The sequence below is a fragment of the Natator depressus genome, chromosome 13, assembly GCF_965152275.1.
Source record: "Natator depressus isolate rNatDep1 chromosome 13, rNatDep2.hap1, whole genome shotgun sequence".
In the NCBI taxonomy this organism is placed as follows: Eukaryota; Metazoa; Chordata; order Testudines; family Cheloniidae; genus Natator; species Natator depressus.
The window spans coordinates 40,574,275-40,598,602 of record NC_134246.1 but is presented as its reverse complement, the minus strand read 5'-3'; the positions used below and the strand labels follow the sequence as shown (position 1 = coordinate 40,598,602).

The 24,328-nt window shown below is 48.4% G+C and overlaps 1 gene segment (V, D, J or C); it reads left to right on the top strand.

Moving 5' to 3' along the window:
• Nucleotides 1-637: 637 nt before the first annotated feature.
• LOC141997178 (T cell receptor alpha variable 9-1-like) lies at nucleotides 638-1,281 on the top strand. The segment is given in 2 exon segments: nucleotides 638-683; nucleotides 962-1,281. Coding segments are annotated over 2 exon segments (366 nt in total).
• The last annotated feature ends 23,047 nt before the right edge of the window (nucleotides 1,282-24,328 follow it).

Genomic DNA, 24,328 nt, shown 5'->3' with positions numbered 1-24,328 from the left:
GGCAAGCGTCTGTCTCTCCGCCATCTAGTGGCGCCATCTACAAATACGCATTGTAATGTGAAATCCTTCCATACACCCTTATTTTCAGCTTTAAATCGGAAGTCGACAAAAGCAATTTAAAACCATTCTTCCAAGAATTTTGGCCGGGAATCTCAAAGGAGGCTAAGGGAGTTAGGCACTAAAATCCCATTAAATTTCTCCTTTGAGAGCCCCAGACTTCATTCCTATTACAGCTATGTGTGCGAATGTGACCCCCAGTTACGATAGGATCGGAGTGACTCGAGATATTTATACTCACAACGCCAAAATGAGCTAGAGAAATATGACGATCACCTTGCAGGGAAAATGAAGCACAGAGCTATTGAGAGACTTGTCTAAAGTCATGCAGAGACCTGTGGCGTAGCTGGAAACCGGATCTCCAAGCAGGGTTCTAACCACAAACCCAACCTTCCCTCGCTAGCTGGTTGTCAGTTACAGACCAACCTGAACCCAGAGTGTTTCAAGTCCCGAACAACTCCCTCTTCCTTTGGGCTGGTTTCTGGTGAACCTTCTACAACTGCTTTAAGAGGCGTGAAGTTAATTTTCCTGTGAGCAGCAACAGCTGAGAACCTCAGATTCGGTCGCTAGAAGACAAACTATGGAGGCACGTTTCATTATCAGCATTTGGCTGTTTATCCACCTGGGTAAGGTGTCCAGGGCTCTTTAGAGCATCCTAAGGAAACCAGGCGCCCAAAGCTCACCCAACTCTAATTCTAGAGCTTTTCCTAACCCAAACGCCAACTCTAAACCTCTACGCTAACCCACAACTCTACCCCTCACCCTATCCTCAATTCACGTGGTGTCAGACGCCTAAACCCCTTAAACGCGTTTGAAGTGCCCGCCTAAAGTGCAACACCCGAAACTCTTTCCGTGGGCCAAGTGCAATTGAATTGATGCCATTAGGTTAATCCTTGTGTTGCAGGTGTGGTGCTGGGTGACTCGGTCCAGTCCAAGGACCCCCAAATGTCTGGAACAGAAGGAGACCATGTGGCCCTCAGTTGCTCCGACACTGCCAGCTATCCCGGTTCCCTCTCTCTCTACTGGTACCGCCAGTATCCCAGCCAAGCCCCGCAGTACACTGAGCAGAGAGGCGCCAAGGGAAACACGTATGATCATACTGCAGATTTCGCCCAGGAGAGGTTTTCTTCCCAGGCTGATGACAGCTCCACGCTTCTGAACATCCCAGTCCTGGAGCCGACAGATACAGCGGTGTCTTACTGCGCCCTGCAGAGGGCACAGTGACAGGGCCATATGGCAGAGCTGTACAAAAACCCTTCCAACCTTATTGCAGCTGCGGTTAGGCACACTGAGGCTGGAAGCAGGGGCCCTTGGCAGATTTGCTATACTGTGATGAAATTCAGCATTTGGAGTAGTTTGGTGGTGTCAAGGTGTATCTTCCGATTCCTCCCACAAGCAAATTCCTGTGCAGACATAAGAAGGGCTATACTGGGTCAGACCAATGGTCCTTCTAGCCCAGTATCCGACAGTGGCTAATGCCAGGTGCTCCAGAGGGAATGAACAGGTAATCATCAAGTGATCCATCCCCTGTTGCCCATTTCCAGCTTCTGACAAACAAGCTCCAGGGACACCATCCTCGCCCATCCTCTGTCAGCCTTAGTTTTGCTGGATAACATAAAAGAAAACGTGTATGTTAGCGTGGTTTGTTAGAGTACTAGTGTTTCCTTGCACTACTTTTAAATAATAACCTAGATTAAAGCAATGCTGGTATGTATGTTGGGGGCAAACAGAGGTTTGATAATCTATGGCAAAAAATATTTTAACCAGGAGGACACACGCACTCACACACACAGATCTATAGAAAGAGACAAGCATTAAAATAATTGTTCTAAAAATACGGCGAGGAAGTTCAAAGGAACCCAGGTGAATTAGGCACCTAACTCTTAATTTCTCTTTGAACATTCCAGACTTCCTTGCTAAAAAAATCTATTTTCTTGTATGGGCTTCTGAATGATATCTGAGCGCCTCAAATTATCCAGCCTCACGATGGAGCCGTGAGGGAAAGATGGTCCTATTCCTGTCTTGTACAGGTAGGGAAAGGGAGCAGCAGAAAGATATCAACTGGCTTGCCGAAGGTCAGAGACGGGGCTCTGTAGCAGAGCTGGGAATCGAAGCCAGGGTTCCTCCATCCCAGGCCAGAGCTTTAGCCACCAGCTCACTCTTCTTACCGCAGTGTCATCCCTTTGTCAGCTGCAGACTGAACACAACTCACCGCGTTTCCTGTGTCTGTTAAGAGTTTCCCCCCAAAACCCTCCCGCCTCCACTAGGCAGGTTTCTCATGAACCTCGCCCGCCACCCAGTCAGATGTAGCTGCCTGAAGAGCGGTGAAGTTTAGATTCCTCTTAGCCGCGGTATCTGGAGCGTCCCACTTCGTCACAATAGGAAAAAAATCATGGAGACGTATTATATATTCAGCATTTGGCTATTTAATCACCTAGGTAAACAGGCTGGGGTTTCTGAGATAGTCGAAGGAAGTTAAAAGTCCTACTTACCCTTCAACCTTATCTGGAACCTGACTCTCCCCCTGACCCTTAAACCCTAAACCGAACCCGACATCGAACGGCAGTGCTAAATACCTGCCTTTACTCTAGCCCTAACCTTATTTTAAACGCCATCGGGCGCATAAACCCCTTAGGATTCTTCTAAATGGCCAGTCTTACACCGCAACGCACCTCTGCGGGTCAGGTACAGGTGAAATGATGCCCTTAAATTCGATTGTTTTGTTGCAGGTGCTGTGCTGGGGGACTCGGTCCAGTCCAGGGAACCCCACCTCTCTGGAAGAGAAGGAGACGCTGTGACCCTCACTTGTTCTTATGAGACCAACTCTACCGGCTACGTCTATCTCTTCTGGTACCGCCAGTTTCCCAACCAAGCCCCGCAGTACATTCTCTGGAGAGGAGTGAAGCAGGCCAGAGGTTTTAGTGATACCGCAGGTTTCGCCAAGAAGAGGTTTTCTTCCCAGGTTGATGACAGCTCCACAGTTCTGAGCATCACAGCCCTGGAGCTGGCAGACACCGCGGTGTATCTCTGCGCCCTGGGTGTGGCACAGTGATAGAGCCACATAGGAGAGCCGCACAAAAACCCTCCCACCCCTGCTGCACTAGATTTTCAGAGATTAATCCTGTTTGCAGATCTCCGGAGGGGACTCCTTCCACTCTGTACAACCAAATATTTTGGGATGACTAGGGGACTTCTATTTATTTGTTCTAGCTCTCTCCAAGAGTTAACTATTTAAAGAGCTACATTCAGCTGTCACACCTGGAGAATGTAAAGGGCACGAGCTTAAATCATGAATCGTCTTAGACATTTTCCTCCACAGTTCTCCAGCGGGCCTCTCCGTGTGTAGTGTGGGACCAAAAAGAGAAAAAAAGAAAAACAAAGAAAAAGAAAAAAAGAAGAAGCTCACTTGTACTAAACTGCGGCGTGCAAATGTGCGGATAAAAATCCAGATAACAAATAAAATAGAAATCCTTATTTCTGGTAAAATTAGGGTGAAAATGAGTGAGTCAAATATGAAAAAAATACTGTTTAAAATCCCATTTGTGGAAAAATGTGGATGAAATATTTTTAAAAATTAAGTGAAAATACGTATGTTGGCCAGTATCAGAGGGGTAGCCATGTTAGTCTGTATGCACAAAAACAACGAAAGTTTATGCCCAAATAAATCGGTTAGTCTTTAAGGTGCTACTTGACTCCTCGCTGTTTTTCCATATGTTGGGCTGCGTGTGATGGGGGGAAGCTACAGCGCACCACGCCGCCAAAGGGACCTGAGTAGTCAAAGGGAAGAAACACTCATACGATGGGCTGATTGGTTCGGTAACTGACATGCCTTTGTATTATTGTTTTTTTAAAAAGCACAATTCCCACCGGTAACAGCGATGCTTCCTAGGAGTGGAGTGTGGCGAACTAATGGCAGAGCAGCGCCATCTGCTGGTGAGTGGAATAAATACGTGTTGCGAGGCGAAACCCCTTTCACTGTTCTACAGAATTTGAATGTTCTCCCCTTGCAGCCGGAATGCCAGTAAAGGCTGTGGAAGAAACACACTAATAATTTTAAACAATTCCTCCCACGAATCTCTCCTGGGATTTTCATGAAAGCCGGGGAAAGTTAGGAGGCGTGTTAGGAGCCCGACTAAATCCCAGTCTATATTACTAGTCAATACTACATGATCCCCATCACTTTAATATATGAGTGACGGGAAAGGATTTATCCCCAGAATGCCCATGGTCAGGTAGAGAAATATTATCACTCCTCTGTACAGAGGGGGAGCTAAGGCACAGAGAAACTCAGTCAATTACCCAGATTCGCTAAGCGAGTCTGTGGCAGAAATGGGAAACTGAGACCCCTGGTTTCCCAGAACTCAGTCTTCTTCACCATAACCCCATCCTTCTTCCCTCCCTCTCATCACCACTAACGTCAGCTGCAGACTAAGCTGAACCCGGTCTATTTCTTGTGTCTATTAAGAGTTCCCCACCCAAACTCCTCCCTCTTCCCCCAGCCTGGTTTCTCATCTGTGGTCCCCAGTTGTAACTGCAGATTCTTTTCGCAGCAACATCTGGGACGAGTCAAACCTGGCTGCTATAAAAGAAATCATGGAAAACTCTTTCATTTTCAGCATTTGGATGTTCAATCTCTTAGATAAACAGGTTGAGATGTTTAAAGGATCTGAAGAGATTTAGGCGACCAGCTCCCAATACATTGTAAACCTCACCCTAGCCCTGCTTAACACCCACCTCCCATCTCTAATCCTAACCCCAATAATTGGAGTTATCTTGACCCTAATCCTAAAATTAACCTTAATGCCAACTTAATTTTTTTTGGAGCAAGGCATCCAAATCTCCTCGACTTCTTTGCAATCCCCAACCTTAAAGTGCAATGCACTTGGAATCATTTACATGTGTACCAAGTACAGCTGAGGTGATGTCCTTGGATGTGATTGTCTTGTTGCAGGCGCAGTGCTGGGAGACTGGGTCCAGCCTAGGGAACTCTACGTGTCTCGAAGAGAAGGAAACTCCTCTGTGACTCTCAGTTGTTCTTACAATACCAGCGATACCCGTATCTATCTTTACTGGTACGGCCATTATCCCAACCAAGCCCTGCAGTAGGTTCTCCGCAGAGGAGCGAGGGGATACACTTGGAGTAATACCGCAGATTTTTCCCAGGGGAGGTTTTCTTCCCAGGCCGATGACAGCTCCACAATTCTGAACATCACAGCCCTGGAGCTGGCAGACACAGCTGTGTATTCCTGCGCCCTGTAGAGGGCAACGTGGCAGAGCCACACAGCAGAGCTGTACAAAAACCCTCCCTTCCCTTGCTGCAAAGAGACGTTAAGCGCTCCGAGGCGGGAATCAGCATCCTGCAGGGGACTTGAAAGCGCTGTTAAAAACATACTAAATGTTGTTTTCAAGATACTCCGCCCAAACCCCAAATCCTTATTCAAACAGCTCCCTTAAATCATCCCCCGGCCTTGCAGAATACACAGTGCATGGGCTTTGTCAGGCAGGAAACATCGTAGGAATATTTTCTTATTATAAACTGGGGCTCGCTTATGAGAAATCCTAATTGTGAAAAACTCCGTTTATTGACATATGTGGGATAACACTATGGCAGTAAAGAAATATCCTATTTGTGGTTGGGTAAAGCGTTGTTTAGCTACCGGTTTCCAATGGACCAGAGTCCAATCTGTATCCGAACATCAAATAAAATTATATTTGTGATTGAATATTAGAAAACTTGTATGAGTTTGAAAACATGAGTACAGTCAGGGTCTCTTTGTATGTTGTGGAAAACCAATAGGCGAGCAGTGCTACCTACTGGCCGGAAATATGAATACATTTTGTCATTGGAAATCTTTCCATGACATTTAGATTCCTCTTCGCACAAGCAGCAGGGGAGACTGTCAGACCGGGTCCCGTCTAGGGGAAGCCATCGAGACGTGTTTTCTTCTAACTCTTTGGGTATTTACTCGTCTAGGTGATTATATGGGGGGTTTCGAAGAGGTCTGAGAGCGTTTAAGACTCCGAAATTCCATGGAACATTAACCCCAACTCTAACCCTAAACCGAATGGTATCCCTAAGCCAAACCCTCACATTGATCCTACGTATAACCCTCACCGTCACCCTGATTCAATTCCTGTTGAGCACCTAAATCTTTTAGAGTTCTTTGTGAGCTGCGTCCATGCGCCCAACTGAGAGGACGTCCTGGAATGTGATTGTCTTGTTCCAGGTGCTGTGCCGGGTGACTGGGTGGAGTCCAAAGAACCCCAAGTGTCTGGACTAGAAGGAGACTCTGTGACCTTCCGCTGTTCTTATCATAACAACTATACCGCTTCTGTCTATCTGAATTGGTGCCGTGTGTATCCGAATCAAGGACTGTAGTGTATTCTGGTGACAGGAGCGAAGCGAGCTCAAGGTTTCAGTGGTACTGTAGATTTCGCCCAGGAGAGGTTTTCTTCCCAGGCGGATGACAGCTCCACAGTTCTGAACATCACAGCCCTGCAGCTGGCAGTCACAGCGGTGCATTACTGCGCCCTGCAGAGAGCACAGTGACAGAGCCACACAGGAGACCTGCACAAAACCCTCCCTTCCCTACAGCGCTGGAGGTTGCAGACATTGAAGCTGCCCAGCAGCGCTCCTGAGGAGAGTGATCATTAAAAACAGCGATTTTGGCGTGATTAAGTTGTTAAAGCCTCTCCATTAAAACGTCATCCCTAGAGAAACACAGAATTGTAGGACTGGAAGGCGCTGTGTTATCTTCTAGACCTTCCCAGACAGTTGTTTGCCTAACCTCCCTTAAAAACCTCTAATGAGGGAGATTCCACAACCTCCCCAGGCAAGTTATTCCAGTGCTTAATGACCCTGACAGGGACTTTTCCCTTAATGTTGAACCTAAATTGCAATCTTGCTGCAATTTAAGCCAGTTGCTTTCCTGTCCTATCCTCAGAGGATCATAGGAACGATGTTTCACCTTCCTCCTTACAGCAGCCTTTCTAGTACTTGAAAACTGTTCTCATGTCTCCTCTCAGTCTTCTCTTCTCCTGACTAACCCAAATTTTTCAATCTTGCCTCATAGGTCATGTTTTCTAGACCTTTAATCATTTTTGTTGTTCTTCTCTGGACTTTCTTCAAATTGTCCACATCCTTCCTGAAATGTGGTGCCCAGAACTGGACACAATACTCCAGTTGAGGCCTTGCAGTAGAACAGAATAATTACTTCTGGTCTTGCTTACAACACTCCTGTTAATACATCCCAGAATTATGGGTTTTTGTTTGTTTGTTTGTTTTTGTTTTGTTTCGTTTTGCAACAGTATTACACTGTTGACTCATAGCTTTAGTCTGTGATCCATTATGACCCGTTGGTCCCTTTCTGCAGTCCTCCTTTGTCAAGGCTGATTCCCCACTCTGGCACTTTGAGTGCAGAAGATGGGGGCCTGCAAATACCTTAAAAATACTTGCTACTCCAGGCTTGTATTAAACTCCCAATGTTACAGATCCCCTGGCTTTGGGTCTAATCGATGCCACCACCCAAATGCAGAACCCCCTTGAGAGCCCAGGAAGGCACGCTTGGGAATTCCTTCCTGTGGGGTACCCTCAAGCTCTTTGAACCCTCCTCCGGGGAAGAGCCGATGAAAGAAAAGAGAAAAAGAAATCAGCTGTTGCCACCAGCTGAACCTGGAACCCGTTGTTCCTCTTAGTAGCTAACTGAATAACATGTGCACAGACCTCCTCACCTCCTATCATGTTCTTTAAAAAGATCATTTTTATTTAAAAAAAAAAAAAGAAAGAAAACGCATGTGGAAAATCAGGCTGTTGCTAGATATCAGAAGAGATACGGAAGAGGATTAAACACCAGGAATGGCTTCCCTGGGGTCCAGCTTAAAGGTTACAAAAGAAAACAAAAGCACCTGTGTTTAGCACAGAGGAATCCACAAGCCCAAATAAAGAGATGAACCTGATCATGTCTAACTAAACATTTCCTGTCCTACTTACATATCTGAAGTTCCAAATGAGTAATTCTAGGTATGAATGCTGAGGAATTTTCATACCGGGTCCAAGCTTCTTACAGCATAGCTGCTGGCTCTGGCTCTCCAGCGGAGAGAGCAAAAACAAACAGACCACAGAGGGGATTTTTTTTTCCAATATGAAAGTTTCTAGTCTGCCCATTGGCTTTTTTGGCCAGGTACCAACTCACTTCCTCTTACCTAAGTATTTCAGTGAGACTTCTTAACCCCTGAAAGGTACAGAAAGTAGAATACCACTACTAAGAAGGACTTCTATAGCTAACTGAGTGGCTAGGTGTCCATAAAAGGGTGCTCCTCCCACCCCTCATTTACCACATCCTTCCTGGACAGTCACTTCCCATTTTGTATGTGTGCAACTGGTTGTTCCTTCCTAAGTGGAGTACTTTGCAGTTGTCCTTATTGAATTTCACCCTATTTACTTCAGACCATTTCTCCAGTTTGCCCAGATCATTTTGAATTTGAATCTTATTCTCCAAACCACTCGCAACCCCTCTGAGCTTGGTGTCATCCACAAACTTTATAAGTGTGATCTCTATGCCAGTGTTCTTCCTTGCAAGGCCCTCAAGCCAGTGGTGGCTACCGTCTACCCTATGTGTGGCTCCCTAAGTTCCCTGTAGGAGAGAGGGCCCCTCCCCCCGGAACTCCCTGCTGCCTGCCAGCAGGGGAAGAGAGAGACCCTTTCCCTGGAGCTGGAGACCCTTTCCCTGGAGAGACCCTCTCCCATGGAAGGAGAGATCCATGCAGCTGGCAGGGAGAGGGCTGGGGGGAGTCCTCCAGCCCCAGCCCCAGGGCCGGCTGCCTGCACCCCAAACTGCTCATCCCTTGCCCCATCCTGCAGCCCTCACCCCCCGCATCCCAAACATTGGCTCTCAGATTGAAGTTATTTTTGCCAAAGTTCCCACCACTTCAAAAATAATGAAGAGCACTGACCTGTGTCATTATCTAAATCATTGATGAAGACATTGAAAAGAACAGGACCCAGAACTGATCCGTCAGGGACCCCACTGGTTAGGCCCTTCCAGCATGACTGTGAATGACTGATAACTACTCTCTGGGAACGGTTTTCCAACCAGTTAGGCACCCACCTTATAGGAGCTCCATCTATGCTCCATTGCTTTCCTTTGTTAACAAGAAGGTCTTGCAAGACAGTAGCCAAAGCCTTACTGAAGTCAAGGTATACCACGTCTACCACTTCCCCCCATCCACAATACTGGTATTCCCGTTAAAGAAAGCTGTTAGGCTATACAAGTAATCATTTTAAATCAGCTTCCAAAGGCCATATAGGGGTTTGAAGAGTAAAAAGAAACAAACAAACAAATTTGTACTAAAAAGGGACTAAAATGTTATATCAACTTATACAGATTAAAATATTATAAATTATCAATTTATGGAAATGTGTGGACACACCGTTTAATATTAAGAAAAAATGCCATTGTGTATTAGGGCTGGGATTTACAGAGCTACCTATTGGATTTGGACAGCGAGATCCCATTAATTTTACAACATCTGCATCTCGTGGGCAGCTTTGAAAATCTCCACTTGAGGCTTTCTGAAAATGAATGAGAAAAAATACAGACCCATAGAGAGACAAATAATTATATATTGCAGAACGGGGAGGGATAGATAGATAGATAGATAGATAGATAGATAGATAGATAGATAGATAGATAGAGTGTAGGGGCATAGATCACATCTATTGGAAAACCCTTTGAGATCCTCAGTGGACAGCAGACACAGCGGTGCTAATTTTTATAGTTAATTTGCATCTACTCTTTTTCCAGGACTAAGTACAGAGGTGAACAGTGTCACCCAAAGGCAAGGACAGCTGAGCGGGCTACAAAGTGAATCTGTCACACTGGACTGTACTTTCTCGACTGAAGATGCAGGTTATGACACATACTGGTACAAACAGGACAGCAGCGGCCAGACGAAGTACCTCTTCCGAACATCTGCCGGAAGCGAGCACAACGGGGCTGGGAGCCGGTTCTCACTGGACTTCAGGAATCCCGAAAAATACTTGGTCTGAGAATTGCAGAGTTAGAACTGACCGATTCGGCGATGGTTTTCTGTGCCATAGCTGAGAGGGCCTTAAGTTACCACTGAAGGTGGGTTAATAGAGGGGCCTTTACAAAATCCAGTGATCAGTTTTCTCTTGACTCGGAGACAAAACTGGCGCAGGTAGAAATCAGCTTAAAGAGACACAACAAGCCACAAGCAGAGGTTTGAATCAAACGGTGCAGGGTGTGACGGAAACCGCACGGGCACTAACTGTGTGGAAATGTTACCCTTTTCCAGGAACTGTCCCCCCACCTCCCCCAAAATACCCAGAACCTCATGAGCCAGATATCAGTACCTGTCACACCACAATTCCCATGAATAGCTCCGTCTGCTTTTGGGGCCAGACCCCAGCAGGTGGGAATCAGACCTTGCTCCAGTAGCGTAAACGGGCCAAAGTCTCAGCTGGTGTAAATGAAGGTTGCGCCATTGGATTCAATGGGCCAGACCCCAAGTCGCACAAATCAGCTGTCTCTCCATTGGCGTCAATGGGCCAGATCCCCAGGTCGTGAGTCAACGGGGTTAATTTTGCTTCACTCTGGAGAAAGAACCCCGGACAAAATTTTTCTCTGGGCTGTGAGCAGGGAGGGCCCTGCCCAGATCTGTGGCAATGGGATCCATGTGCAGTCCCGTGTGTGTGTGTGTGTGTGTGTGTGTGTTTTAGCCTTAGAAAAAAGTAAAAACCCTGCTCGACCTTGTGATTCTTGCTGAGCTCTTGTCTCCGAAGATGAGACAGAGCTAAGTTGCTCCTACTGAGCTGCTAAAGAGATCTGGAGGTTAGAAGAGTACCACGTGACAGGAATCAGCCAAAGCCACAGAGGGTGGGGTAAACGCTACCGGAGGGTATTAGCTGTTTCATGGTGAGGGAAACAGGCTTCAAGGGGGGTCTATAGGAGAGGACTAAATGGTCTTGCCACAGATTTAGTTTCTCTGGTTTGAGTCTGTGAGAGAAACTTCACCATAAGAGAGTACTCTATCCAGGTTCCTCTATCGCACCCATCATTGTGGTGGCTGGAGCCCCTGAAGATCTGGGAACAATACATTTAACCATGAGCGCTCCAGAAATCCTGCTTTGGACAGCAACAGCGTTCCTCTCTTGGAGTAAGTGTCCGCTAAAAGGGGAAACGAACGTTAGACCTTCTGTAACCTATTGGGTTTGAGCAGGGGGTGGAATTAGAAGCCAGGATTCCTGGGCTCTGCTCACAGCTCGGGGAGGAGAGCAGGGGTCTAGCGCAGAGGTGGGCAAACTACGGCCCGCGGGACCATGCTGCCCGGCCCTTGAGCTCTCGGCTGGGAGGCTAGCCCCCGGCCCCTCCCCCGAGGTCCTAAAAGGCCTTTGTTCTTCTCACACGAGAGTGCCTGTCGATGTGCAATAGTTTTACATGCTTAATTAGGGTGAACTTTTTCTCTTTCCTTCCCTGCAGGTTTCAGTCAGGGACAAGGCAGTGTCACCCAAACACAAGGGCAGCTGGAAAAGTTGGGGGGTCAGACTGTCACCCTGGAGTGTACTTTCTCCACTGCAAACCAGTATTACTACTTATTTTGGTACAGACAGCAGCGATCAGGGAGAATGGATTTCCTCTTCCGAATAGATTACAGTAACAATGAAGAGAATGGAGCCGGGAGAAGATTTTCTGCACAATTCAGGAAAGCCTCAAAATTCTTCAGTTTAACCATTAAAGAGCTAGAGCCGACGGACACGGCGAGGTATTTTTGTGCTCTCGTGGAAGACACTGTGAGACGTTTAGTAGGGAGACCTGTACAAAAACCCACCCCCTTGGCTTTCTTATCATGAGAAACACAACTGTAGAGTAGTATCCCCAGGCCACAGACAGATGGTTAAACCAGGTGATGGGGCTGGTATAAACCACACGACCTGACACCTATGAAGACTTATGGGCCTCATTCACCATTTTATTACCTCAGATTAACCTCAGTTTACCCACAGTGGGTCTGCTCCCAGCTGCGGTGAATCACTGTGGGTCAAATGGGGTCAACTGGGCCAGGTCCACCACACGTATCAATCAGCTGTAGTTCCATTCCCCAGCATGGGGCCAGTGGGATAGATACACAAAGGCACAACACACAGAAGCACGCAGACACACACACACGTGCAAACACAAACATAGAGACAGAAAGACACCCACACCCACAAAACCAGCACACACAACACAGAGCTTTTAAGTCTTCCACGATGTCTTTAATTCAGTTCTCACCAAGTAGCAACAAGAAGGACAATAAAAACGAAAATGAATAAGAAAAAAAGACAGAAAGTCAGAAACCGATCTTCCAGGAAGTTCAGTGGGAGGAATTTTTCCCAGGAGCTCTCACTGGCGCTTCAGTTGCACGTTTCCTGTGTCTGTTACGCATTTCCCGAAGCCCTCCCTCTTTTGCTCGGCTGGTCTCGCATTAACCTCTCCGAGTCCTTGTTCCGAGAAGTTGCATTTAAGATTCTTCACAGAGACCTCTCAGCTTGTCCGGCTGCCGCTGTCTGAGGCACCATGGAGACACCTTTCATTCTCAGTCTGTGCGTCTTTAACCAAGTAGGTAACCGGGTGCTGTTTTTTGGAAGAAGTTTCATGGAATCAGGATCCCAACTCCCGTTCTACCCAGAACCCGAACCCTGATCCCAACCCAGCTCCGCACGCCCCGGCTATCCTTAACCTTAATTTTTATTCTAATCTTAATTTGTTTGAAATTAGGCGGATAAACCCCTCGGGCTTTTTTAAATGTCACAGCCTAGACCTGCCAATGCACCTGGCTGTCCTTGAATGTGAGTGTTTTGTTGCAGATGCGGTGCTGGGTGACTCGGTCCGGTCCAATGAACCCTTGGTGTCCAGGTCAGAAGGAGACACCGTGACCCTCAGCTGTTCTTAGGATACTAGCTACATTGCTGGTGTCTGTCTCTACTGGTACCGTCAGTATCGGAACCGAGCCCCGCAGTACTTCCTCCTGAGAGGAGCAAAAGGGAAGAGTAGCTGCGATACCGCAGGTTTCGCCCAGGAGAGGTTTTCTTCCCAGGCTGATGACAGCTCCACAGTTCTGAACATCGCAGCCCTGGAGCTGGCAGACACGGCGGTGTATCTCTGCGCCCTTAGTCTGGCACAGTGACAGAGCCACCCAGCAGAGCTGTACAAACCCTGCCCCCTCCCGCCCAGCCCTGCTACAGGGGAAGGTACAGACATTAAAAGGGGCAGCAGCGGCTTGAAACAGGCGGAGTCCTGACACTGCTTAACGATACAACTCCCCTTGACAGTTACAGGTTTATTTAAAGAGCTAATTTAAACATCACCCTTGGCTATGGGCATGATCTTTAATTAGGAAACGATTAATACCGCTTTTCTTAGCTTACGAGACGACCTGTGTCGGTGTAGTGTGGAGGAAAACTCATTTGCAGTAAAATAAGTGTTAAAGGTGAGTACAAATGTAGGCGAAGTGAACTACTGTTGAAAATACAAATTGAGATTAAATGCGAATGAAAAAAATCCCTTTTCACATGGACAATATACTGGTAAATTTCTCATTTGTGGTGAAATGGGGGTAAAATATGTGAGTTAAAATACAAGGGAAATAGTTAGAAATACCCGGTTTTAAGTGGTGGGGTAAAGTTGCAGGTAGCAACTCTCCCAGAGTCACATCAATACTCCTGTTGTAGAGACATTTGCATTTTGGGTTGATTTGTTCGGAAACTATTTAATTGCAAGTCACTTTCCCCAAGAATATGTGTTGAGAGCCGAGCAGGGTAACGTGACAAAGCATCGCCATCAGCGGCTGGGAAATATAAGCTCAGGTTGTCATTGGAAACCCTTCCACGCTCTATAGATTTTCCCTTTAACTCGGGCTGTCGGCAAAGGCAGCAGAGAAAAGACGAAAATAATTTAAAACAATTCTTTCAAGAGTTCTGGCCGGGCGTTTCATAGGAGGTCAACAGAGTTGGGCACCTCATCCCGTTACATTTTTCTTGTGATAACCCCGGATATTATTGCTGGTAAAAATGTTCATGCCCCGTCCCAATGATACCCGGGTGCGTCAAGAAATCTGAACAATCCCTATAGGAGTTAGAAGAAACCCCTGTCTTTTATACAGCTGGGGAAACTGAGGCATATAGGATTTCCCATCGTCACACACAGAATCTGTGGCACAGCAGGTCTCTGAGTCCCAGAGCAGACCCTTGTCCACAAACTCATCCCTCTCCCCTTAACAACACTAAAACATCAGCTGCAGGCTGATCTGAAGCCGCTGCGTTTCCTGGAGCTCCTCCTTCTTCCTCTCCGCTGGTTTCTAATGAATTTCCCAGAGCTGTAGCTGCCCTTAGAGACGTGAAATTTATACACCTCTAAGGCAGTAACAGTATCTGAACATTTGAAATTTGATCGCTAGAGAAGATACTATAGAGGCGTGTTGTATTCTCAGCATTTGGATATTCAATCTCCTAGGTAACTGGGCTGGGATTTCAAATAAGCCTAAGGGAACTAGGCACTCAAATCCCATTGCACCGTAAACCTAACCCGAAAATTCACCCTTACTCTTTACTGTAACCAAAACTCGAATGCTACAACTTGACCCTCACCATAACCCTAAACCCTTATTCACACCCTCTCCTTAATCCTAACGTTAAACCCTAACCCTTCTCCTGCTCATGGCGTTAATGCCTATGGAGTTAGGCGCCTAAATCCCTTAGACTTCTTTGAAATTCCCTGAAACTGCAATGCAGGTGGAATCATTTCCACGGCTCAACTGCAGGTTAAATGTTGCCCTTGAATGTGTTTGTCTTGTTGCAGGTGATGCGCTGGGAGACTCGGCTCAAGCCAAGGAATCCGAAGTGTCTGGATCAGCTGGCGAATCTGTGACATTCAGCGGTTCTTACACTTCCAACGATAGCTATGTCTATCTCCATTGGTACCGACAGTATCCGAACCAAGCCCCGCAGTCCATTCTCTATAGAGGAGCGAAGTCCTACAGTGGCCGCAGCCAAACCGCTGAACATCACAGCCCTGGAGCCGGCGGACAGAGCCCTGTATTACTGGGCCCTGCACTGGGCACAGTGCCACAGCCGCAAAGGGGAGCCGTACAAAAACCCTCCCTTCCCAGCGGCAGGTGATGTTAGGCACATCATAGGCATTTCTTTTCAGGAATGCGCCGGATTAAAACCATGCCTTCCAGGGATATGGTGAAAAGGGCTGTGAACGCAGCTGCATGTACTCTGTAGAGTATGAAAACTTGTTGTCATTTGGAATCCCTGTACTTTCTCTTCCTTTAATTTCAAGCGAGGGGGGACAACAATGGCTGTAGGAGAACAGGCCAAACAAAGGGAAATCATTTCTAGAATGTTGTCCGAAACATTCAGAGGAGACTAAGAGAGAGTGAGATGTCTAGCTCTCCTTGCTCCTTGGAAAAATCTCAGATTTCATTCAACTGAAAAAAAAATCGATGTCGTTATATGACCCCTCCCCAGTAACTACTGAGCACAGCAAAATATTTATCCTCATAATCCCCCTGGGAGGTGGAAAATATTACATTCTCCATTTTACATGTGGGGAAACCGAGGCACAGAACCGTTAACTGGCTTGTTCCAGGGCAAACAGGGAGTCGGTGGCAGAGGTGGGAACCGAAGCCAGGTGTGCCCAGTCCCATACCAGAAACTGACTCACATCCATGTTCCCTGAACCACCCTGCGATTTCAACTGCAGACTAACCTAAGCACGGCTTGTTTCCTGTGTCTGTTACTAGCCGCCAAACTTCTCCCTCTTCCACTCGGCAGGTTTCTGATTAACCGTCCCCAGTCGAAGCTGCCTTCAGGTGCCACAGAATCATAGAATCATAGAATATCAGGGTTGGAAGAGACCTCAGGAGGTCATCTAGTCCAACCCCCTGCTCAAAGCAGGATCAATCCCCAATTTTTGCCCCAGATCCCAAATGGCCCCCTCAAGGATTGAACTCACAACCCTGGTTATGAAGGTTAGATTTATTCTGTCGCAAGAGCAATATCTGGGAGGTAGAAATTTGGTGGCTGTACAGAAGGAGACACCATGGAGACGTGGGTTATTCTCGGGTTTTGGATAGTGAATCTCCTAGGTAACTGGTCTCGAATTTTCAGAGGATTCTATGGGAATTGGGCTTGTCTACACTTACATTTTATAGCGCTCCAGCTCACCCCCCTGAGCGCAGCAAGTCTGGGGCGTTAAAGCGCTCTTGTGGGCAGGCTCCGAAGGCTGCTCCCAGGGCTCTGAGCTAATCCCCTGGTGGAGGTGGATTACCAGGAGTGCCGCGGGAGCGCTGTGAAGTTTCCAGTGTAGCCATAACACTTCTTTGCCTAGTTTAGGAGATGACCTGAATCGGTGTACAGTGTGTGTGTGTGTGCGGGAGGAATAATTTGTAGTAAAATAAGGGTTAAAATGTTGGGTAAAAATAGAGACAAAAATAGAACTACTGTTTGAAATACAAATGAAGACAAAATGTGAATTGAAAATTTCATTGACAAACGGACAATAGACTTAAAATACTCTGTACTTTAGGAGTATACTCTCCGTTTGGTGAAATGGGGGAAATAGTTAGAAATACCCATTTGTGAGTGGTGTGGGTCCAGCTGCAGTTAGTTACCAACTGGCCAGGGGTCATATCAACACTCCTATTGTAGAGACATTTGCATTTTTAGGTAGATTTGTTTGGAAACTATTTAATTGCAAGACACTTTCCGCAAGAACATCTGTGGAGACCGGCGAACTCTGAAATCATGTGATAAGTGGTAAAATCGTGAGAAAGCAGCGTCCTCTGCTGGTTGAAAAGATAAACACAGCTTGTCACTGGAAACCCTTCGACGCTCGGCATCTCCGGTTTCACTCGGGCTGTCGGCAAAGGCAGCAGAGGAAAATGATTTAAAATCTTTCTTTCAGGAGTTCTGGCTGGGCATTTCAAATGACGTTAACGGAGTTGGGTGCCTCATCCCATTACATTTGTTGTGATAATCCCAGACATTACTGCCGGTAATCATATTCATGCCCCGTCCCATTGATTCCTGGGTGCGTCAAGAAATCTGAACAGTCCCTATATGAGTTAGAAAAAAAACCTCTCCCTTTTTTACAGCTAGGGAAACTGAGCTAGAGAGGATTACACATCCTCACACACACACAGTCTGTGGCAGAATCCCAGAGCAGACCCTTGTCCACAAGCCCATCCCTCTCCCCTTAACAACACTAATATGTCAGCTGCAGGCTGACCTGAACCCACTCTGTTTCCTGGATCTGCGGTGAGTTCTCCCAAACTCCCCCTTCTTCTTCTTTGTCGGTTTCTAATCAATAATTTTCCACAGCTGTAGCTGCGCGCACAGACATGACATTTATATTCCTCTGAGGCAGCGGTAGTAGCTGGGAGTTTGAAACCTGGTCGGTATAGATAGAAGATACTATGGAAATGTGTTTTATTCTCAGCATTTGGATATTTAATCTCCTAGGGAACTGGGCTGGGATTTCAAAGAGACCTAAAGAAACTAGAAAAGGAGGACTTGTGGCACCTTAGAGACTAACCAATTTGTTTGAGCATAAGCTTTCGTGAGCTACAGCTCACTTCATCTGATGCATGCAGTGGAAAATACAGTGGGGAGATTTTATGTACACACTGTAACGAGAGTGATCAGGTAAGGTGAGCTATTACCAGCGGGGGCGGGGGGAGGGAAACCCAAACAACCTTTTGTAGTGATAATCCAGGTGGGCCATTTCCAGCAGTTGACAAGAACGTGTGAGGGGCGGGGGCGGGGGGGAGAGATAAACACGGGGAAATAGTTTTACTTTGTGCAATGACCCATCCACTCCCAGTCTCTGTTCCAGTTTCGACACCTTTAGATTAGGCTTGAATAAAGAGAGGGAGTGGATGGGTCATTGCGCAAAGTAAAACTATTTCCCCTTGTTTATTCTGCGCCCCCCCCCCACACGTTCTTGTCAACTGCTGGAAATGGCCCACCTGGATTATCACCACAAAAGCGTCTCCCCCCGCCCGCCTTGCTGGTAATAGCTCACCTTTCCTGATCACTCTCGTTACAGTCTGTATGGTAACACCCATTGTTTCATGTTCTCTGTGTCTATAATATCTCCCCAGTGTATTTTCCACTGCATGCGTCCGATGAAGTGAGCTGTAGCTCACGAAAGCTCATGCTCAAATAAATTGGTTAGTCTCTAAGGTGCCACAAGTCCTCCTTTTCTTTTTGCGGATACAGACTAACACAGCTGCTACTCTGAAACGGAAGGAAACTAGACACTCAATTCCCATTGAACCATAAACCTAACCCTCTGCGTAACCCTTGCCCTGAACTGTAACTCTCCCGCAAGACTGTAACCAAAATGCGAATGCTACAACCTGACAGTTCACTCTCACCATAAGCCTAAACCCTACCCCTGCCCTAGGGGGTGTAGAAGCACAGTCCGCCAGCCCAGTCTCTTCCCTAAAGAGCCTACAGTCTAAGGGTGACTACCCGTCTCTGCCACTGACCTGCAATATGAGCTTGCGCAAGTCCGTTCTACTCTCTGTGCATGTTTCCCTCCCATCCCCTGGTCTGCCTTTCCCTGCTGCCCAGGTCATCTCTTAGGGGCAGGGAGCCTTGTGGCGATCTGTTTTTAAAGCACCAATCACGCTGCCTAGGGGGGGCCCTAGTCTCTTGCTGAAATAATCACAGTGCGGCACCAGCCTGTTTTGGAGATGGGACACCAGGCCAAACGGATCGGCCCAGCCATTCCCGGGATACACCTGAGGGTAGAACCAGGCCAGTGCCCCATGTGCCGTACCCTCTGCTGCCCCCTAGTGGCTATTCCGCTCCACCCACCTTCAGCGGCATCCATCCGCTTTTCATTGACACCCTGTTTTCACTCGCTTCCCCTCATCTTTTTTTTTTTTTAATTCCCGATACAATTTTCGGTGCCTGATAGGGAGACAGGCTGGCGCTTCGCCTTGTTACCCTCTTCGGCCAGTGGCTTTTAACCATTTTTTTGCTTCCTTGATGTTGGTGTGTGCGCGCTACATAAATATTGCTTAACCCAGGAGAGCACAACAGAGAGGGAAATCCATGAATTATAGGGACAGAGCCTTAACTGTCAGAAACGGGACCAGCTGCCCCCGATTTAAATGCAGCTCCAGTGGTTTACATCAGCTACGGATCTGCCCATAGTCTCCAGTGGAGCTATGGCCAGTTTGCTCCGTCTGGGGAACCGGCCCAATGACTCTGATGGAACCCAGTTAATCTGCACCAGTGGAGGATCAGGCCCAGGGCACTCAGAAGCAAAACCCTTTCCCTCCCCCACCCACTTGAACAGGGTAAATGTACCGATTTCCTTCCAGCCTGAAGGCCACCCCTGGAGGCTGAGCGGTGGCACAGCTTCACCTCATCCAGCCACTTCATTCTGCAGCTGGGTCCCTGACAATGAGCCTGGCCGCTTTGCTGCTGGTGCTGGCTCCAGGTATTCAAGGCTCTGCTCTGAGCACGGCGCCACGGGTTGGGATTTCCAGGCTTTTCTGAAAGAAAGGCACTCCGATATCCCGGGGATGAGAGCCCGTGGGTAGACAGACCGACAGTGCAGAGGGAAGGATGGGCAGAGCAGAGGGAAGGGTGAATGGATGGACAGACAGACAGCACAGAGGGAAGGATGGACAGATGGTGCAGAGTGATAGAGAGACAAATGGAAAGACAGCAAAGAGGGAAGGGTGGATGGATGGACAGGCAGACAGCGCAAAAGGAAGGTGGATGGATGGATGGACAGACGGTACAGAGGGAAGGATGTATTTCCGTTTGCTTGTTTTCTCCCTCGTCTACACAGAGTTGCATGTATTTTTCTGTCATTGCTGAGCAAGAAAACCTGGACTAAAACCAACCTCCTCCCCCCAGGTGCGTTGGGCCAATACACGGTGACCCAGGACCGGTCCCAGGCCCCTGCCCATGAAGGAGAACCCATCCAGCTCAACTGCTCCTACACAGGCACCGAGTACAGCGTGCACTGGTACCGCCAGCCCCAGGGGGGCCAGCCGCGGTTCGTGGCCTCCCTGTCCTCTAGCGGCAGAGACACCCGAGAGAATTTCACCATGAGCCTGGACACCAAAACCAAAAGCAGCTTCTTGTACCTGAACAGCAGCCGCCTGGAAGACGCCGCGGTGTATCTGTGCGCGCTGGAGCACCGTGCGAGATGAACACAGGCAGCCCGTCACAAAACCCTGGGTGGGGCAGGCCACAAGGACCGAAGAGAGCAGACAAGTGGAAGTTAGAATAGAACAGAGGATATGAGCACAGAAGAGAGGAAAGGAAAGTAGAACAGAGTAGGTGAGAGGCAACAAGAACAGAATGGAACAGAACAGAATACATTGGAATGGACCGGAACAGAAGCTGTGAATAGAACAAAGGGGAGAGAAGAGAGGAGGGATCAGTAATTTAAGGAAGAAACTTGAAGAAACACCTGAAAAGTTATAGACATTTTCACCTTTTCGCCTTCCCCAGTTGCCTGGATCGGGTGGTTTTATATCACAAATAGCTTCTTTGCCCCACAACACTAGCAGATGGGGAAGCATTCTCTGGGGAGACAATCTGGTAACTCAGTAATTCCAATGTGATTTTCCCTGTTGTTCAGGTCAGACACTTTCAGACTGGAAACATGCACACAGACATTCTCACATAGAGTCACACACAGGACACACTCACACAAGCAGCCTCTCTCTCTCTCTCTCTCTCTCTCTCTCGCACACACACACACACAAACTCTTGCACAGACATACACACTCACATAAGAATTCTCACATACAACCACACAAACACACTCCCTCACCTAGACTCACACACACAAATAGACAGATTCAAACACATAGCCAGAAACCTACACACTGAAATCACACATACACAGGAACACTCTCTGACATATATCCCTCTTCATACACACTCCGAAATATAGATATCTAAGTGCGTGCACGTGCGCACACACACACACAGACTTAATCTCAGAGGCAAACAGATCCATGCACATTCCAAGGTGATAATATCCTCGACTGGACCAACTTCTGTTAGGGAAACAAGTTTTCCAGCTACACAGAGCTCTTTCTCTGCTGGGAAGCCTGTCTCTCTCACCAGCAGACGTTGGTCCAATAAAAGATATTACCTCACCCACCTTATCCCTCCAATAGCGTGGGCCCCACACAGATACAACAACACGGCACACTCCTAGATAAACAGTCTGGCCCCCAGAATGTAGCCCACACCCAGAGAATGTCCTGTGTCCGACTCAGATCTCTAGGCAAAGGGACCCAGTCCTGCCTTCCATTGCAAGGTCTGACAGACACCACAGCACCCATGAACTTCCTTCTGCTCATTGCACTGCTGCGAGGTATTACACCCTTTCGTTCTCTGTGTTTTGTTACTCTCTCTCTCACACACACACTAACACACCTTCCCTCTCACACTCATGCAGGATTTAAGAGCTTGGCGTTACTTGGTATTTTATAACTGCATTTAAGCCAATCCCGTCTCTTTGTGGTCATCTCTACTGAGCACAACAGAGACACCTGCAGTTTGTAAAACTCCGTCTGTCTCCTGGTGGCTCATCTCTAGCCCTCCACTGCAAGGGGACTTCCAGCCAAATACCCGCCCCTCCCTGGGCCTGACCTCCTTTGGCCTCCCTCGCCCCGTTTTCCCCACAGGGGCCCGCGGCCCATACGCCGTCACTCAGGACAAATCCGCTGTCTCCAGCGAGGGACAGTCCGCACAGCTCAGCTGCAGTTACCGGCGGGGAGAGCGGAGCATCCCTTGCTGCCAGCAGGTCCCGGGCGGTTCCCTGCAGTTCGTGATATTAAGGATCACAGGTGGCTGGGAACAGGGAGATTCCTTCACCCGGTCCTTGGAAACCACCAACCGGTGCAGCTCGCTCAGCTTCCCCAGCAGCCAGCCTGGACCCTCAGCTGTGTACGAGTGTGCTTTGAGGACAAAATCCACGGCAGCCTGTCAGGGAGGTGGGTATGTGCATACTTGCTTGCAAAGACTTGTAGAGCCCTTGGGCCTGTGTGGGAAATGATTTTACTCTCAGCCATCACATACCACGGAGATGAGTGTCAGAATAGACAGACATTGCAGCAAGAGGGAGCGATGGACAAAGCAGCGGGCAGGGTGGCTAAATGGACGCCTAGACCGACTTGCAGCAGGAAATCTAGCTAGCTATTTAGGTACTGGATCAGGAAAGTGAGGGAGCTCGATAATGAAGACTGCAGAGAATGAGAAGAGACATTTTTTTCCTTCCTCCATATTCTAATAACCAAACACTCAGATATAAGCTCGTTTTCAAGCAATCACTGTCATTCCCGACGCAGCAGGAAACATCCCTTCCTTGTGTACTAGTAGCCTGCGACACTTCTACTTGAGGATTATTCCTCTAGACCCCTGAAATCTACTTAAGAACATAAGAATGGCCAGACTGGGTCAGACCAAAGGTCCATTCCGCCCCGTATCCTGTCTCCTGACAGTGGCCAATGCCACGAACCCCAGAGGGAGAGAACAGGACAGGGAATCATCCAGTGACCCATCCCCTGTCGCCCACGTCATGACCATACTTTCACGAGGGTTACATTTCAGGGGAGGGAGGAGGCTCATCTTTAGCAATTTGTGGCATCAATAGAATAAGCAATGTGGCCGTGTCTGTCCGTAGTCCTGGGGGCCATTCACAGCCCTGTAAAGCGGCATAGCCCCAGCAAGGATGCGAAGTTGAAAGTGGCCCTCGCTCTTCCCCACAACTCACCTGTGCCGAGAAGCCAGGCTCCGCCCACTCACAACACCCACTTGCTCAGAGCAGTTCTGCGAAGTGACTCCCTGGGACTCATTTCCTCGCTGTCTTAGGCTACCCCGTAGCTTCTGCGGGCACCAAAGAGGCTCCTACTTCAGGAGGAGGAGCTGGTAAATTTGCCCCAGGGGAGAAGTAAATCTACCTGTGAGGGGGCGGAACCTTCTGTACTGAACGGGGAACACCCGGCTATAAAGCTCCTTTGCTGAGGGACAATGGAGAGACCCTGGCTGTTCCCACGGCTGCTGCTACTGCTGGTGAACATTCCCTGTAAGTCTGGGGGCAGGAAACGCTACAGAAGATGGTGAACGTGGTGGTAGATTTAAGAGCACAAGGACTAATTCCATGGGTCTCCCCTTCGGTTTGCAAGCCAGGCACCGTTCTCTCTAGTGGAGTGGATGAGGATCCAGGACGCCTGGGTTCAATCCCCAGCTCTGGCCAGCTGGAGTTCCTTCCCTTCTGTGTGCCTCAGTTTCCCCTCCCACACTTTGCTTGGCTATTTAATCAGTAAACTCTTTGGGGCAAGGGCTGTCTCTTATTATTGTGCCTTTGGGAATCTCGCAGCCAGCAATAATCTAGGGCTAACCCCCTAGCCCCAACCCCTAACCCTAGATGAGAGCAATCTAGCAATACAGCAATCTAGGAAAAGAGCAGTTGTGGGCCAGATGCAAAGCCCCTGAAAATGAAGAGAAACTCCACCGAGCTTTGCATCCGGCCAGTGTGTGAACTGGGCAGAGGTGCCCTGTCCTCTATGGGGTGTGTCTTTTGCCTTCTGCCCGCAGGGGGGAGCTGCCAGGCCGAGGTGCACCAGAACCTGTCTGCGGTCACTCGGGAAGGGCAGAACGGCAGCATCACTTGCCACTACACGACGAGCAATTTCTGGAGTTTGCGGTGGTTCAGGCAGCTTCCCGGAGGCCAGCCTGTCTCCCTGCTGATTCTGGTGTCCGATGGGAAACAAACCAAGGAGCCCAACCTCACCGCGGAGCTCGACAAGGGGAAGCAGCTGAGCTCCCTGCACATCAGAGAATCACAGCTGGGAGACGCAGCCACCTACTTCTGCGCCGTGGAGACACAGTGACACAGGAGCACTGGCAGCCTGTGCAAAAACTCCCCAGCTGGAGGGTAACTGTCAGGCTGGCTGGCGGTACAACACCACCACCTACTTCTTACACAGTGCATCTCGGAGCGTGCCTCACCTTCCTTAACACGGTCAGCCCCCCACCCCCCTGGTGAGGCAGGGCTGTGCAAGGATCCCCATCGCAGAGGTCGCGAGCTGAGACAGAGAGGCTGAGGAGGGAATGCACTTGGGGAATACCTCCTAGGGAAAGACTCCCAAGGGAGTGGCTCTCAACCTTTCCAGACTAGTGTTCCCCTTTCAGGAGACGGATTTGTCTGGTATACCC